Source organism: Carex rostrata, chromosome 4 (assembly GCF_964058835.1).
Source record: "Carex rostrata chromosome 4, lpCarRost1.2, whole genome shotgun sequence".
Taxonomy (NCBI): domain Eukaryota; kingdom Viridiplantae; phylum Streptophyta; class Magnoliopsida; order Poales; family Cyperaceae; genus Carex; species Carex rostrata.
In genome coordinates this window covers 310,022-326,428 of record NC_135921.1, presented here as the reverse complement: position 1 = coordinate 326,428, position 16,407 = coordinate 310,022, and the positions used below count along the sequence as shown (strand labels likewise).

Sequence of the window (16,407 nt, the reverse complement as noted above, 5' to 3'; positions counted from 1 at the left end):
ACTCTATATATATATATATATATATATATATATAGCTATAGCTATAAAATCATGTCCGGTTTTGCTCCATATCTAAGATTTGTAGTAGTACTACATTAATTTTCACTTCAAAGCAAAAGCTTCTCTTTTTTTTTTTTAAAAAAAACTTTTCAAAAGGGACCACCTGACATGTCCATTTTTCTCATTTTTAATTAGCAAAAGATAAGAAGCAAAAAAAAAAAAAAAAATTAGCAAAAGCTCGATCATTTCCATATATAGATCGAGCGGCCCACGCAACACTCAGCTAGTTAGACTAGTATACGAGATTTATTAACAAACTTCTCTTTCTTTTAGCGTTATTAATTTGTGGATATTGGGATTCATTACATTTAACATTTGACCAGACACAGCTGACTTTTTTTAAAACAAAAAATAAAAAATCTACTTGTTTATTCATAGCGTAGCAATTGGTAAGAAGTAACCTGACCTGAGGGGCAAAGTGTCTATATATTTCAAGTAGGTTAATAAAATATTTATTTTTCTTAACTATTGAATGATCAAGTTATTAGTTTGTCTAGAAAACCTCAGTTTCCGTTTAAATTTAATTTGAGAAAACCTAGCTCAAGTACGAAATACATTATTACATTATATTTATAGAATTATGCTATCAGTCATTTATAATTTTCTGGTGAGAATTAATTATAGGTAGCATATTAACGCAAGTAATCTGGTCTTTCAATCATCTGCATTTGAATTATTCAGCTCGAGATATTAAATTAATAAGTGTGAAATTAATAGCGCACAGACACGGCAAAGAACGTTAGGGTGCAGCTAATTAAGATGGTAGATAAGATGACCTGACCCTCGATCAATTAGTCTCCAATTAAGTCTTGGTCTTTGCCGTGAGAACTTAGCCTATCAACTGATTGCGACATTTAATTTTTTCATCTTAATTTTCATCATCGATCCTCAACTGGCACGTGTCATACAGATAGAGACTAACAATAGGGATTTATTGTTGTGCTACTCATTTGTACAAGTATAACCAATCAAGTACTATACAGCAATGCTGTTTTGATCCATTGATCATAGAACCTAGATAGCTAGCTAAATAAATTAGCAGATTGCACCCTTGTACACTGTGGGGGCAACGATACTAACCCAACTCATACTCCTCCTCCTCCTCCTCCTCCTCCTGATCCAGTTCAAAACCACTGAAGCTGCAAACACCATAGCTCTGCCGGGGTGTCAAGATCACTATACTACTAATTACTCAGTAGCTAGCTAGCTAGCTAGGGTGCCTTAATAGTCTAGACTCTAGATACCCTGAGTACGTATGGATCCTGCCACTAGTGGAAAAACAGGAATCAGGATCGGCTTATCTGGATCGGGTGTACTAACCAACCGATACTAATACCTACCTGAATCGGTTCTATCACTAAAATCGATACTAAAAGCTAATGAAAGCACAGCACATGCACTATCAGCATCGGTTCTAATATTAAAACCGATGCTGATACTATCAGCATCGGTTCTAAGTTTAGAACCGATTCTGATTGTAAAGTATCAGCATTGGTTCTAAGCTTAAAACCGATGCTGATACTATCAGCATCGGTTCTAATCTTAGAACCGATGCTGATAGTTCTTATTTAGCTTTATCCCGAAGTCTGATTCTTCACAGAATCATTTTTCTTTCTTCTTCCTCCATTGCTTGGCGCAGCAGCTATCTTACTGGGCATTGATCAGCTATCTCACTCTTCATTCTCAGGTTCATTAATTGATTAATCATCTCTTTTCTCAAGTTTGATGTTAGATCTAGCACAATTTAGGTTCTAATTCGGCCCATTTTATAAACCCTAATCTATCTTTTAGGTTTTAATACATTTTTATATTTTAAGCTTTTCTTTATATGTGAAGATGAGCAAATTCATGATATATATGAATTTTTGATATAACTATATTTGCACATGCATGCTATATTTGAGCTTTTGATATATACCCATATATACCCTAGCATGCATCATATATATGTTATATAGTATTTGGCTAATATGCTATGGGTTGCATAGAGGCCTCCCGTGCTACGGCTCAATATTTGAGTTTTCAAAATACTCACGGTCGATCCGAACCGTTTATCTTGTTCTCCGTATTAATATGTGTTTGGAGACCAAATTTGACATTTTTTGGAAATTGTTTAATATTTTTTTATGGTCCAGATTTGTCTGAAAAACAACGATTTTCAATAAATCTAAAAAAATAGTTAAAAATTTCCAAAAAATGTAAAATTTGGTCTCCAAACACATATTAATACGGAGAACAAGATAAACGGTTCGGATCGACCGTGAGTATTTTGAAAACTCAAATATTGAGCCGTAGCACGGGAGGCCTCTATGCAACCCATATATAGCATCGTAGCCAAGTCCATGTTATATATATATACATCTCTTATTTAGGTTCTGATGGTTTAATTTTGTAGTTTGGCTATTATTGAGAGATTTGGTGCAGCGATCTTCATCTCACTCGGTACGGCATCTAAAAAAGTTGTAAGTACCACATAAAACTCATGTTTAATTAGTTTTGTGCATAAATGTGTATTTCGATAGCTAGACTAAATAGATTTGTAGTAAGTATGTAGCTAGAGTATTGTCTTGAGAGCCAAAACCGCATGATTAATGCCTTTAAATCATGATACCCGTTCAAAATTAATCCATTAGGGATTAATTTTGAATAGTCCCCGTTTTGGGACTGCTCTTTGAATACTTTGTCTCAATTAGGATGTGACCACTTGTTAGTCGTGTTTTAGTATTTAAGAAAATTTCGGCAGCATTTCTCCTTATTAGTTCCCCGAATACTCGGGGAACTAAGGAGAAATGCTGCCGAAATTTTCTTAAATACTAAAACACGACTACCAAGTGGTCACTACTGAGACGAAGTATTCAAAGAGTGGGATAGGATGGTAACCAGGCCCCATGTAAGCCTTACTGTGAATATAATTTAGTACCCCAAGCTTGTTCTAAATTAATTGTGTTCTACTATAATTGCAGATGGACCGCAGTTGGATGTACGAAGCATCACGTCTATCGGATGAATATACGACAGGTGTCGAGGAATTTATCAGAGTTGCTATGGAAGATATGGCGAATAAGGGGAGTACAATGATGTCGTGTCCTTGTCGTGATTGTAACAATGGTCAAAAATTTTCCAACTCGAACCAAGTGAGGAACCATTTAATCCGTCGTGGATTCAAGCAAGGATATAAGTGTTGGATATGGCATGGTGAGAGTTTTCCAACCGACATAGGTACTGGTACTGAGCATCAGGAATACCATACCGTTGGGGATGAGGGGAATGACTTACGGGGATTGGAAACCGACGTAGGTACTCGTACTGAGCAACAGGAGTATCATACCGAAGAAAATGATGATATAGTGGTAGATAAATGTGATAATTTTGATCAAATGTTACGTGATATAGAAGAGGATTTTGATAATGATAAGCAGTATTGTTTGTTTGAGAATTTGTACGAAGATTCTAATAAGGAATTGTATCCTGGTTGTTCTAAATTTTCAAAATTGAAAGGTGTATTAAAATTGTATAACCTTAAAGCATCTAACGGTTGGAGTGATAGAAGTTTTACTGAGCTATTACAAACTTTAAAAGAAATGCTTCCGGAAGGAAACGAGATACCACCCAATATTTACGAAGCGAAGAAAATATTGTGCCCAGTTGATTTGGGAGTTCAAAGAATACACGCGTGCCAAAATGATTGTATATTATATCGAAATGAGTATGAAGACCTTCACGAGTGTCCAAAATGTGGTGCATCACGTTACAAACCAAAGCAGATTGCCAGTGATAAAAGTGATGATTGTAAACCGAATAAAGGACCTCCTGCAAAAGCATTGTGGTACCTCCCCGTAAAACCGAGATTCAAACGTTTGTTCTCAAATGCTAAAGATGCAAAATTACTGCATTGGCATGCCGAAAACCGGAAGAAAGACGGGAAATTACGGCACCCCGCTGATTCTCCCCAGTGGAGGAATATTGACAGAGAGTTTTCTGAATTCGGACGTGACCCTAGAAATCTAAAGCTTGGGCTGAGTGCAGATGGAATAAATCCGCACAGTAGCATGAGCAGCAAGCATAGCAGTTGGCCGGTTTTATTGTGCATTTATAATCTTCCGCCTTGGTTATGTATGAAGCGCAAATACATCATGTTGACCTTGCTCATATCAGGACCCAAACAGCCCGGGAACGACATAGATGTATATCTAGCGCCATTGATTGAGGATTTAAAAGAATTATAGCAACCCGGAGTGCAAATGTATGATGCATACAGCAAGGAGAAATTCACTTTACGGGCCATGCTTTAAAATAACATACACATTCATAAATAAATAGCACTATCAGCATCGGTTCCTAACTTAAGAACCGATGCTGATAAAAAACCGCATTATTTTAAATATATAGTACCATCAGCATCGGTTCCTAGCTTAAGAACCGATGCTGATAGTTATCAGCATCGGTTCTTAAGCTAGGAACCGATGCTGATAGGCTTCCCTCTCCAACCGGCGCATCTATATTCTTTAAAACTTACAAATTTTTCAAAAACCCAAAACCTCATAACCTCAAAACCCTCTCCTCCGCCGTGACCTAGCCCTGATTTGAAACCTCAAAACCCGGTTCTGTGTTCTCTTCTCCGCCGTGACCTAGCCGTGACCTAGCCGTGCATTTTGAGTTTCCATTGCTCTTCTCCTCCGCCGTTCCGGTGGCCCGGTCCTGTCTTCTCCTCCGCCGGCTCCATTGCTCGGCCCTCTCCTCTCAGTCCTCTCGCCTCTCATTTTAGGTAAGTTTGCTATTTTAGTTTTGCTATTTTAAGTAGTTCCAAATTATCAAATCAAATCAATTCGGTTTCAAATCAACCAAACCGAATTTATAAATTGTTTACAATTCGGGTACCAAACCGAATTTAGAAATTGTTTTAGAGATTTGTTTGACATTTGAGAGAAATTTGTTAGAAATTTGTTAGAAATAATTTGTTTAATTCGGGTACCAAGTATTTTAAGAATATACTTGTTAGTAATTTGTTACAAATTTGATAGATTAGGGTACCAATTTAAGAGGTACCAATTTGAGAAATAATTCGGGTACCAATTGAATTTAGAAAATGCTTGTTGCTAATTCTTTTTGTTGGTATATTATAATTTCGGTTGTTGTTGGTACTTAGCTTAAGAACCAAAATAAATGTTGTTGGTACATTAGAATTGTTGGTACATTACTAATTCCGAAGCAATAAGGAGGAGACGCGCTCCCTCGAGTTCCGAAGCAAAAATGAGGGAAGAACTGAGGGAAGAAATGAAGGACAAAGTAAGAGAAATAGAGGTGAGACTAGAAGCAAAAATGAGGGAAGAAATGAAGTCTCAACTTGCACTTTTGGTTCAGCAGTCAATGGGCCAACAAGTTCAGACGTTTACCCCAACAGTCCTTCAGAGCAGCAGCCAGTCAGTCAAACCAATTGCAGATCTTTCCGGGTATACTGAGGTAATGCAAATTCAAATTCAATAATATTCAAATTTCACCATTTATTTTCCTTTACATGTTGTACTGTTCATACGTTTTAGTTTATTCGAGTAAATACATATATCTGAACAGGAGGCAGAAATAAGCTGCAAACTCCAGGCAGCTGTCAATGGGAACACTGTTACAGTAGCCGTGGGGACAATTCATGTTCCAGTTGCACCCGGTGGAACAATTCACGGCAGACCGATGCCGCTCGACCATGCAAGAGTGATGGTGGATGGTATTTTTGATGCGGACTTCATAAATCACCCATTACCTGTACCAAATGGCGAGCAAGAAACCCTAAAGGATGCCCTCGGCAGTTTCACTGCATGGCCGATGTCCATGATAGCGATAGGTTCAGCTGAGGTATATTATTATTACAAGTTCTTATACTTCCGAATTAGTATCTATGTGATAGAGTTATAGATGATTTTGGATTTTACTTCAATTTATTATGAAATTTTGCAGGAACCACGCAAAGAAATGATTATTCCTGGAGGTCCGAAAGTAACGAGTCACTGCAAGGCATTTGATGGTATCAAATTTGACAAGCTGGGACAGACATTGAAGCATATTCGTGATCGGTTTTCGCAGCTAGATGGCAGCCCAATCGAAATCGATTCCCCAGCTGATCTTTTATGTTCAGATGACTCCATATGCGTCTATGCAGATGATTATGCGGCCTTGCTTACTCCACGGGAGTGGCTCACTGTACCAGTTGTCCAGATCTGGATGCTGTGAGTTAATATTTGTAATAATTGCAGATGTTTAGTACTTGTAATTCAAATTTCACAAAATTGAGATCACCTTTGTGTCTTTATTTTGTAGGTATTGGCACAAATACCTCAAGGAGGAATATCCCGATGAGCAGGTTGGTTTCATGGACCCCAGTCAAACGAATGCCACCCTGTTGAATGATGACCGAGGACGTGTTCTTCAATACATAGGGAAAGCACTCCGAGAAAATAAGGACAAGAGATTAATCTTCATACCATACCATCAGATGTTAGTGTTACATATATATATATTCTAATTTTATTATATTTCTTTCAATTCATATAAATTGAATAATATGACATGCTACAAACCTAACATGCAGAAATCATTGGATATTGGTCGTGCTTATGCCAAGAGAACGTGCATTGTACGTGTACGATTCCGATAAGAAAGGTAAAAGAATGTTGATGATCAGTGCTGCTATCGAGGAGTAAGTGTCTTTCCTAAATTTTACGTTTTTTTAGAATACTAATTATTTTATTATTATATTATCATTTCAAAAATGTATCGTAAGTACTGATTGTTCAATGTTTTCATATTTCAACAGCGTCTTCATAAAGGAAATGGGTGCTTCTTTAACGGTTCGTAACGATTGCAAGGTAAAAATTCATATTGCGATATAATTATAATGAATTTACATATAAGCCATTTTTATGCTCGTAATACAAACATTTTTTTTTTGAAACTTGTTATGTAGTGCCCACAACAACCAGCCGGCTGGGAATGTGCATATTATACCATGTTGCTCATGCAAGACATAATAAACCACTGTCTCGATGTTTTTCCGCAATTGAAGGTATATATGCATTTATAAATTTTTCAAAAATAAGAATTGTTGCTTCAAATATAATAAAATACACAATTTAATTGTATATATATGCTCTTCACAAATTCTAAAAATGCAGGATATTCCCGCTAAATATACGTTACAACGCTTGGCCGACTTTCGCCAAATGTGGGCCAAAGCCTTGCTGAAAGAAATTAAGACGAGAGGAAGTTAGGAACATGAATTTTTTGTAATAAGTTAGGATGTGTACGATATATAATTAATTTATGATGTGTTTTATTGATAATTAATTTAGGATGTGTTTTATTGAAAATTAATTTAGAATGTGTTTTATTGATAATTTAGGATTTGTGATAATTTCAAATTTCGGCCAGCTAAATAAATATGGAAGCTGACCATTTAATAAAAAATATTTTTTAAAAATTCAATTGAGTATCAGCATCGGTTCTTACTTAAGAACCGATGCTGATAGTGATTTTCTGAATTAAAATACAAATCAGTATCGGTTTTTCAGTCAGAACCGATGCTGATACTCTATTTTCTGAATTTAAAAAATATAATTTGAAATATACATCTGTATCGGTTGTACAGTACAACGGATGCTGATAGTTTTTCCTGAATTTTAAAAATTCTATTTACAAAATAGAACTGCATCGGTTCTAATTAAAAACCGATGCAGATAGGTACTAATCTGCATCGGTTGTTAATTAGAACCGATGCAGATTAGTACCTATCTGCATCGGTTGTTAATTAGAACCGATGCAGATTAGTACCTATCTGCATCGGTTTTTAATTAGAACCGATGCAGATTAGTACCTATCTGCATCGGTTGTAACAACCGATACAGATTTGTTTGGTATCTGTGTCGCCCTCATCAGGATCGGTTGTGAACCGATACTGATATCTGTATATAACCGATACTGATTCTATTTTTTCCAATGGTGTGCTCTGGAATTGGTTGTTGCCAAACAGCTATATATATCAAGGCAATCCTTACCTTGATGGAGGCTGCCAAGGTCTTAATTTCTTTCTCTCACTCTTTTCTTTTCTGCTCTTTCTCTCTTTTATTTTCTACTAATCTTTGCAAGAAAAATAGAGAGGCCGACACAAAACAAAAATACGGTGGCTAGCTTAATTATAATTAAATATTGTGTTATATTGATTCAGACATCGACGAATGTGTCATCCAAAATCCATGCTCCAAGCCAGCGGAGCGAAGTGTCACAATTTAGAAGGTGGATTTCAGTGCTCTTGTCCTTTCGGCCGGCTGGCGTAGTAATCATAACAATCTGTGTCTGGGACAATATATGCGTTCTCAACGTGGCACTAGTTATAGCTATATATATATATATATATGTACGTTATTACATTTCAGGATAATTTACTTTCATCAACTTTTCAATGTTAGTTACAACTTACAAGTATTAAGTATATATGTCTTTCAGGATTAATTTAAAATATAGCTCGCTCAAACTATAACTTTTTACTACTGCATGCGCATGTGGAATTCGTATCCCCTCAGGTTACCTGACTGAGTAGAATTGAATCCGACGGTCCGAAAATGGATTGGCACATACGCATCTCAAAGCACAAATAATCATATCCCCTCTGTCATCTTGAATCCCGACCAGCTGAGACTAAATCTGAGCCGTCCGTTTCAATTGTATCGACTCAGGTACCTGGGAGGATACGGATCTGCGCATGTGGGGGTAAAGTTTTGCATACTAGCCCAAAAAATGGATTTTATCCGGACCAATAGCTTTATTTAGGGGTGTCAATGACACCCGTTTACTCATTTACTCTAATCCATATCGTATTCGATAAGATGGGTATGGGTAAGATTTTTTTTTCGTTAACTTATTGAGTATGGATATGGGTATATATAGGTAAGGATTTTTTTCGTTATATAAACGGATATGGGTACGGATAAAGACTATTTCGTACCCATTGAGTAATGGGTATTCATATAAAATAAATTTCATGAGAAAATGTATGCATTTTATTAAAACAATAATATTATGCTAAACATTCTACTTTTTTATTTAAATGTTTTGTTATTTAGTTGACGAAGTGAATTTGTTAGAAGAGATATTTGTGATTTGATTTTTTTTGCTTCATAAAAAACTATTAATTAGAATTGATTGTATATTTGTATTTTAGTTTTATATTAGTAATTGTGATTGCATATATATGTCAGTTTCATCAATAAACAAAACTGACATACCGCGAAATTCGGTAAAACACTATTCATCGATCCCGTAAATATACTTCACAACAACCCGCAAGATTATACGTCAACTACGTATAACTTTCTTTTCTCAACCGAAACACTATTTGGGAGAGAAACCGAGAAAGAGAGAAAATATTGATTCGATTATGCACGAAACGATACGTGTGAATTAGTGAGTTTTTCTCTCTACCCCTCCACCCCTATTTATAGGGTTTAGGGTGGGGTGCCAAAAGACCAAAATGTCCTCCAAGTTCGGCCTATTTACAAGATATGTCATTGAATGGATAAGGATGATGACATGTGGATAAGATCGATGACGTGTCATCTGCATAGGATCGATGACACGTCATGCGGATAAGGACGAATCTGAAAAGACCCGAATGCCCTCGGCCCGAATACAAATAATATTCGTATAATTATTCTGAATAATTATATTTCTTGCGGTTGTTGTTTCGGTAATTTATACAATGTGTCCGACACATTTATAAATTAACCGGTTAACTTTTATACAACGTGTCACACACGTTTATAAATTAACCAATGTTTTTTCTTGTTATTTTTACATAACATTTATAATTTAATTATAACACGTATAATTAATTATAATCATCTTACTATTGATCATAACCAATTTATAATCAATCACAATAAGATTCTCCGATTAACTCCTATATGGTGTGACCCAATAGGATCTGTGTTATGTTGGTAAATAGAGTTAAAACTGTTTTAACTTCTATAATCATGAGCGGCATCTGGCAACACATCATGACCATCCAATTACACAGATGATGCTGTACAGTACAATATCACGATCCAGTAAACAATTTACTTGTGTCTGTTCTTCTGTCTCATAGCTATCAGATTAGTTTCAAGGTAGATGTGTGTCATCCTTGCTAACTAAATCTTTTCTTGATCTTGAGCAGATTATCAAATATAATTACTCTTGTAATTATACCGCTAGCAGATAATCTTACTCTATCGAGGGGCCCAGTGATGCTATAGCTCGTATAGAGATACGAGGGACAAATAGTATTCTTGGTAAACTATCACTTCCTCAGCTAAGCTATACATATGGAAATGCTACCGTTATGACTGCTTTTTACGGACAGCGTTAGATAACACTCACACATACATATTTCTTAGTGGGAACGATAAATACCTCATACTGTAGAACTTGACACTGAATGAAAACATAAATGACACGAACACAATTCTATTTAATGTTTCATTCGGGGTCTGTCAAATACCATGTTCCTAGAACATGTATCTATGTGATTAAAATGACATCTCGTGTCAGGTGGTTTGTAAAACTTAACCATCTTTTAATCCACATACTAACCTTATCGCGGTAATTAGTGTTCAACCTAATTACCTTGGTCAGTGACTTTTTAAGAGTATATATCATCTATATTATGGAGTTTCACAATTTCAGTCATGAACTCGAAATGATCCATAAATTCAATAATACTCAAGGCAACAAAATGATATATAAATAAACATTCAATTCATGAACAAAGCTTTATGATAAATTATCGTATTATTGACTTCTAGATTATTACAAACTAACAGATAATTCTGAAGGAATCTTTCATAGACACAGGTGAGAAAGTTTCCGTAAAGTCAATGCCTTCTTTCTGTGTAAATCCCTTAGCAACAAGTCGAGCTTTATACATTTCCACATTACCTTCTGAATCCCTCTTGGTCTTAAATATCCATTTGCAACCAACAGACTTCACACTTTCAGGTAATGGGACGATATCCCAGACTTTGTTGTCATACATTGACTTCATTTCCTCATTCATGGCCTCGATCCATTTCTGAGAATTGACACTTTCCAAAGCCTGACGGAGACTGAGAGAGTCATCCTCCATCATGCCAATGTCGAATTCATGTTCTTGAAGAAATGCAACATAATCCTTAGAGGCATTAAGATATTGCACTTCTTCTCTCTCTGGTGGACCGCCTTAAAGGCACTATTTCTTGAAGTTCTTGAGGTGGTATAGGTTCCTCTTCAACATCAACATTGTCTTGAACCGGATTCTCTTCCATTTCTGAAGGTTCACACACTGCAGGTTCATTCACGGTACGATCCTGAACCAATGAGTCTCCAGATATTCTTATTACAATCGGTACCGTTGATGGCGCCTCTTGTATAGGAGAATCTTGTTTCTCTTCAAAGACAATTTGATTTGTATTTCCCCCTTGAACCATAACATCCTCAAAGAACTTAACTGTATTTGTCTCGAAAATTGTTCTGTTACTGGGATCATAAAACTTATACCCCCGGGACCTTTCCGCATATCCGACAAAATAACAGCTAATTGTCCTTTCGTCCAGCTTTTTCTCTTGTGGCCTATAAGGCCGAGCTTCAGCCGGACAACCCCAGATTCTTAAGTGTTGGAGACTAGGCTTTCGCCCGGTCCACATGTCATATGGAGTTTTGTTCGCTGCCTTAGTCGGTACCCGATTCAGAATATATGCTGCTGCCTTAAGTGCTTCTCCCCAGAGGTTCAATGGAAGTGAAGTATGAGAAATCATACTTCTCACCATCTCCATTAATGTTCGATTGCGCCTTTCAGCCACTCCGTTCATTGCGGGCAAACCCGGCATTGTATACTGTGGCACAATCTCATTTTCCTCTAGAAATTTAGCAAAAGGCCCTGGACGTTGTTCTCCTGAACCGTCATACCGACCATAGTATTCACCACCACGATCCGATCTGACGCTTTTAATCCTTTTGTTGAGCTGTAACTCAACTTCAGCCTTGAAGGATTTAAACGTGTCCAAAGCTTGAGCCTTTTCTTTAATTAAAAATATATAACCATATCTAGAATAATCATCAATGAAACTGATAAAATATACATGCCCATTCCTAGTAGCTGTAGGGAATGGCCCACATATGTTCGTATGTATCAATTCAAGGACGTCATTCATACGATTGGCTGTATATTTACGCATGCTTGTTTGTTTTCCCTTCGCACATTCAATGCACGTACCCAGATTCGACATGTCTAAGGGTCTCAGAATATCACTTTGAATAAGACGTGTAATTCTCTGTTGAGAAATATGACCTAAACGCTTATGCCAAAGTGCAACTGAATCCTGATGTGTTAATTTCTGTCTAACGTTTCGAGTTTCATTGTTCAGGGTTTCATTATATGAAGCAACAGTATCCAAAGCATAAAGATTATCCAAAACAAATAGAAAACTAGAAGCAACCAAATTGGAGTTTTGATACAAACCAAACTTTCTATCTCCAAATGAACAAGTAAAACCTAATTTGTCCAATGCAGAAATAGAAATTAAGTTCCGCCTAAAAGACGGTACAACAAAAGTATCAAACAGATCCAAATAAAATCCAGTTTTCAAAAGTAATCTAAAATGCCCTATAGCTTCAACTTCTGCCTTGTTTCCATCGCCCACATAGATGTATCTTTCACCATCATTTGGCTTCCGGTAACTTCGGCAACCCTGCATAGACACAGAAATGTGAGTAGTTGCACCTGAATCTATCCACCATGTGTCTATGGAAACTGAAACTGCATTAACTTCTGTACAAACAAAAGAAAAATTAGTACCCTTCTTAACACGCCATGCGTGATAATTGGCACAATCTTTCTTTACATGCCCTTCAGATCCACAGAAGAAACAACCCTTTTTTCTTTTCCTTATTCGGCTCCGATCCGGTAACCGGCTTCTTATCCTTATTGGGCTTCTTCTGCGAACTTGTAGTTGCAGCATCTGAATTTGCCTTACGTTTCTTTTTCCCTTTCTCCTTAGAGGTAGAAGCAATGTTTGCGCTTTCGCTCCTGTCCGACTTCAATCTCTCTTCCTCCTGAACACAGTGCGAGATTAGTTCATTAACTGTCCATAAGTCCTTCTGACAGTTATAACTCACCTTGAACTGTCCGAATGAGACAGGAAGAGAGTTAAGGGCCAAATAAACTAGCATATCATCCGATATATCTAGCTTATGTCCCTTCAGTTTTGAAGCGGTATGCATCATTTCAAGAATGTGCTCCCTAACATTGCTCTTACCATTGTACTTCATTGTGCAGAGTTTGTTTAAAAGAATGTCTATTTCAGCCTTCTCATTCCTAACAAATCTCTGCTCAAGTTCCTTAAGATAGTCTTTAGCAAGAGTGGAATCAGAAACTGGTCCCCTAAAACTTTCAGGAATGGTCTTTTGCATGACCCGGAGACACAAGCGATTTGACCTCATCCACCGTGCATATGCAGTTTGTTCCTTTTCAGAACTAGTCGCAACAGGCACGGTAGGTTTGGCCTCCTGCAACACTATGTCCAGGTCAAGGCACCCAAGGATAATCTCAAGATAATTATCTATTAATTTTTTTTCCAATAATGTTAATTAATAATTATATATTTTCTATTATGATTAATTGTAGCTTCTCCCTCCTAAAGTGCCGGTGTTCATATCTTTTGAATTTTGGGAAAATGTTGCGTGCCTTGAGCATCACCTCAAGCGTGTAATATTTCACCGGTACAATGACCAGAAAGGTGAAAGCGACTTTGCCAGATATCTTCTTTCAAACGGAAAGGTGCTGAAGGAGATGAAATTTCTCGTTCCGAAGGGGAGCGATAGATCATGGGCAGATATGGAGAACAAACTACTTGGATCCAAGATGGCAGCTCCTTTTGGAACCCGTATAATCTGGCAGGAGTTCGAAGACCGGGAAGGTGTCTTTTACTTCTATCTTAATGCCTCAAACTGGTCACGAGTGGACCCATTGATGGACATGAAATGAGTTAAGCCCCTTTTGTGATGATGACTGTGGCAATATGATCTATCCAGCAGCTTAGTTTTTGTTAGATTTGTTGCTTATATTTTGTTGATGAATTTGTAGTCATTAGTATCAGAATTGATAGAACTATATATGTGTTGAAACTTTAAATTAGAAACTCAAAATTTCAATATATTTGTTTAAAAATCTCCATTTGCTAGCTATATTTAACTACATTAATCTTTACAGGTTCATGTACTACACCTACATATTTTTTTAATCGTTGGAGTTCCTCTATTTGACAGATTGCTATATAATTTTTACTTTACATATTTGTGGATTAATGAGGGCATATTATATAGGCGTTGCTTAACTTTCGCAATTTAATTTTTTCCCTGTTACAGATTCAGCACTAATTAATGAGCTAGCTTTATTTTCTTCAATGGATCATATTTTCAACAGTGTAACTTGATTGACAATTGTTAAAAAATATGGTAAGTTGTTACTTGAAAGGATTGTAATCATTAGTGCCGAATTCAGGATATATTAAACAATTAGCTAAAATTTCAAAATTATCAATCTCAAAATAAAAGAAAACCCAAAAAAAGGCAACACAGGTACAACCAGGGACTGACGATTGAAGAATGTATAAGCAAAGTACGTAGTGGTAGCAACACCTATGATTCTATAAATTAAAATTAAAAATTTTGTCCTTTAAATTCTAATTTGAAAACTCGTACAGGATCCTTCAAACAATTTCTGAACACAGTTATAAAATCCCCCTCTGACTCTATTGTCACACCCCGACAAGAGGGCAGACAATCCGCTGCGCTCATCAGCACAAGGTGATTTCTATCATCATAAAGAATCATATATATACACGTATATATTACCAATGACATGACTTTTATTTTTGGCAAGTCCCGCAATCTTCATATTGGACATCATATTTCCTTATCTTGTGTTTTGTACTTGGAACCCACAAACAAAGTAGAACGGTGAGAGATTGAAAATCTCCTGGTGCAGTATTCAGTACCAATCGAGTTATCCTCAAATCCGACCAACTGAAACCAAAACAGCACCAAGCACCAAAAAAAAAAAAACTACAATAATATAAGAGCTAAAGAATATAAATTACCAATTATATTCAGTCAAGAAACATAAAATAAGTTTACTTTAAGAAATTCTCAAATATCGCAAAAGAAATCAGCAAGCTAGAGAAACAACTTATAATACTATAACCATCAAACATAACGAAATATTATAATATGCAATGCTCATGTACAATAGATTTAAAAGTTCAATTCAATTTACTTGTGCAACGATATCATATAATCATGCTTTGTTCAAGACTATTCATGATAGAATAAAATATCATTATATTAGGTAATCATTTTGGTATTAACAATACTCGGTAATGCGCTACAAGTACAGCGCCTACATGACCCCGGTCATGCGCTACAAGTTCAGCGCCTACATGACCGTCAAGATTCAGGTGTGAGGTTCAACCAAGTATATACAAGACTTCGATCATGCGCTACCACGAATATGGCGCCTACACAATTTCTGTTATGGTCATAACCTGAAATTATGCGCTTATCCCGAATACGACACCTACATGACTAAAGTTATGCACTACAAGTACAGCGCCTATATAACCAAGTCATGTGCTCCCACAAATATGGTGCCTATGCAATTTATGTTATGCGCTACAAGTTCAGCGCCTACATAACAGAAATTATATGCTTACCCCGAATAGGGTGTCTACATGATTGTCAGGTTTCAGACATTTGGTTCTTTAGCACAATTCATTTAAAATAAGTAAATAATTCATATCATGCTATGTATCATGTATACAAGTATATCATGCAAAAGTTCTAGTTCAACTCATGTATTAATGCTATGCAATTCAAAACAAAATTTAAGAACTTGACTACAACTAATTATCAATCAAGCAACAAAGCAAGAGTAACCAAGCAATAATAGCAATAAAATAAGTTAGAGAAATCTGATAATAACTCGAAATTCGCACCTTAAGCAATGTTGGACACTATGATTAAAGTGTCGTTATAGTATCGACATATTTGACCATCCTTCTTAATTCAGTCATGCAGGGTCAGCACACAAGATTGATTTGGTAATTCATTAACGTCCTGTATTGCATTAATTATAAATAGTATTGTCCCTGCTGCCGTGCTGCGTCAGAATCCTTCTCTCTACAATGTCAGCTAGCTAGCTCAGCTTCCGTGAAAATGTGTTGCAAAGCATAACACATCGAATCAGCATCGGATTTGTGACTCAGCAGGGTTTTGATGACTAATTAAGCTGAG

At 36.4% G+C, this 16,407-nt stretch overlaps 1 protein-coding gene across 1 annotated transcript; it reads right to left on the bottom strand.

Moving 5' to 3' along the window:
- Positions 1-12,345: 12,345 nt before the first annotated feature.
- On the bottom strand, positions 12,346-13,943 carry LOC144552466 (uncharacterized). The gene is made up of 3 exons (XM_078300447.1): positions 13,835-13,943; positions 12,914-13,676; positions 12,346-12,806 (listed from the first exon to the last, which is right to left on the bottom strand). The coding sequence occupies exons 1-2, from the start codon at positions 13,941-13,943 to the stop codon at positions 12,967-12,969; spliced, it is 819 nt and encodes a 272-aa protein (XP_078156573.1). The 3' UTR covers positions 12,346-12,806; positions 12,914-12,966.
- Positions 13,944-16,407: the final 2,464 nt, after the last annotated feature.

Excerpts from the sequence above, each read along its gene's own strand:
- LOC144552466 (XM_078300447.1), bottom strand. The coding sequence starts at position 13,943 with ATGATCTATCGCTCCCCTTCGGAACGAGAAATTTCATCTCCTTCAGCA. Across the intron at positions 13,677-13,834 it reads CCTTTCTGGTCATTGTACCG|ATAATTATCTTGAGATTATC; the intron begins GTGAAATATTAC and ends AAAAATTAATAG.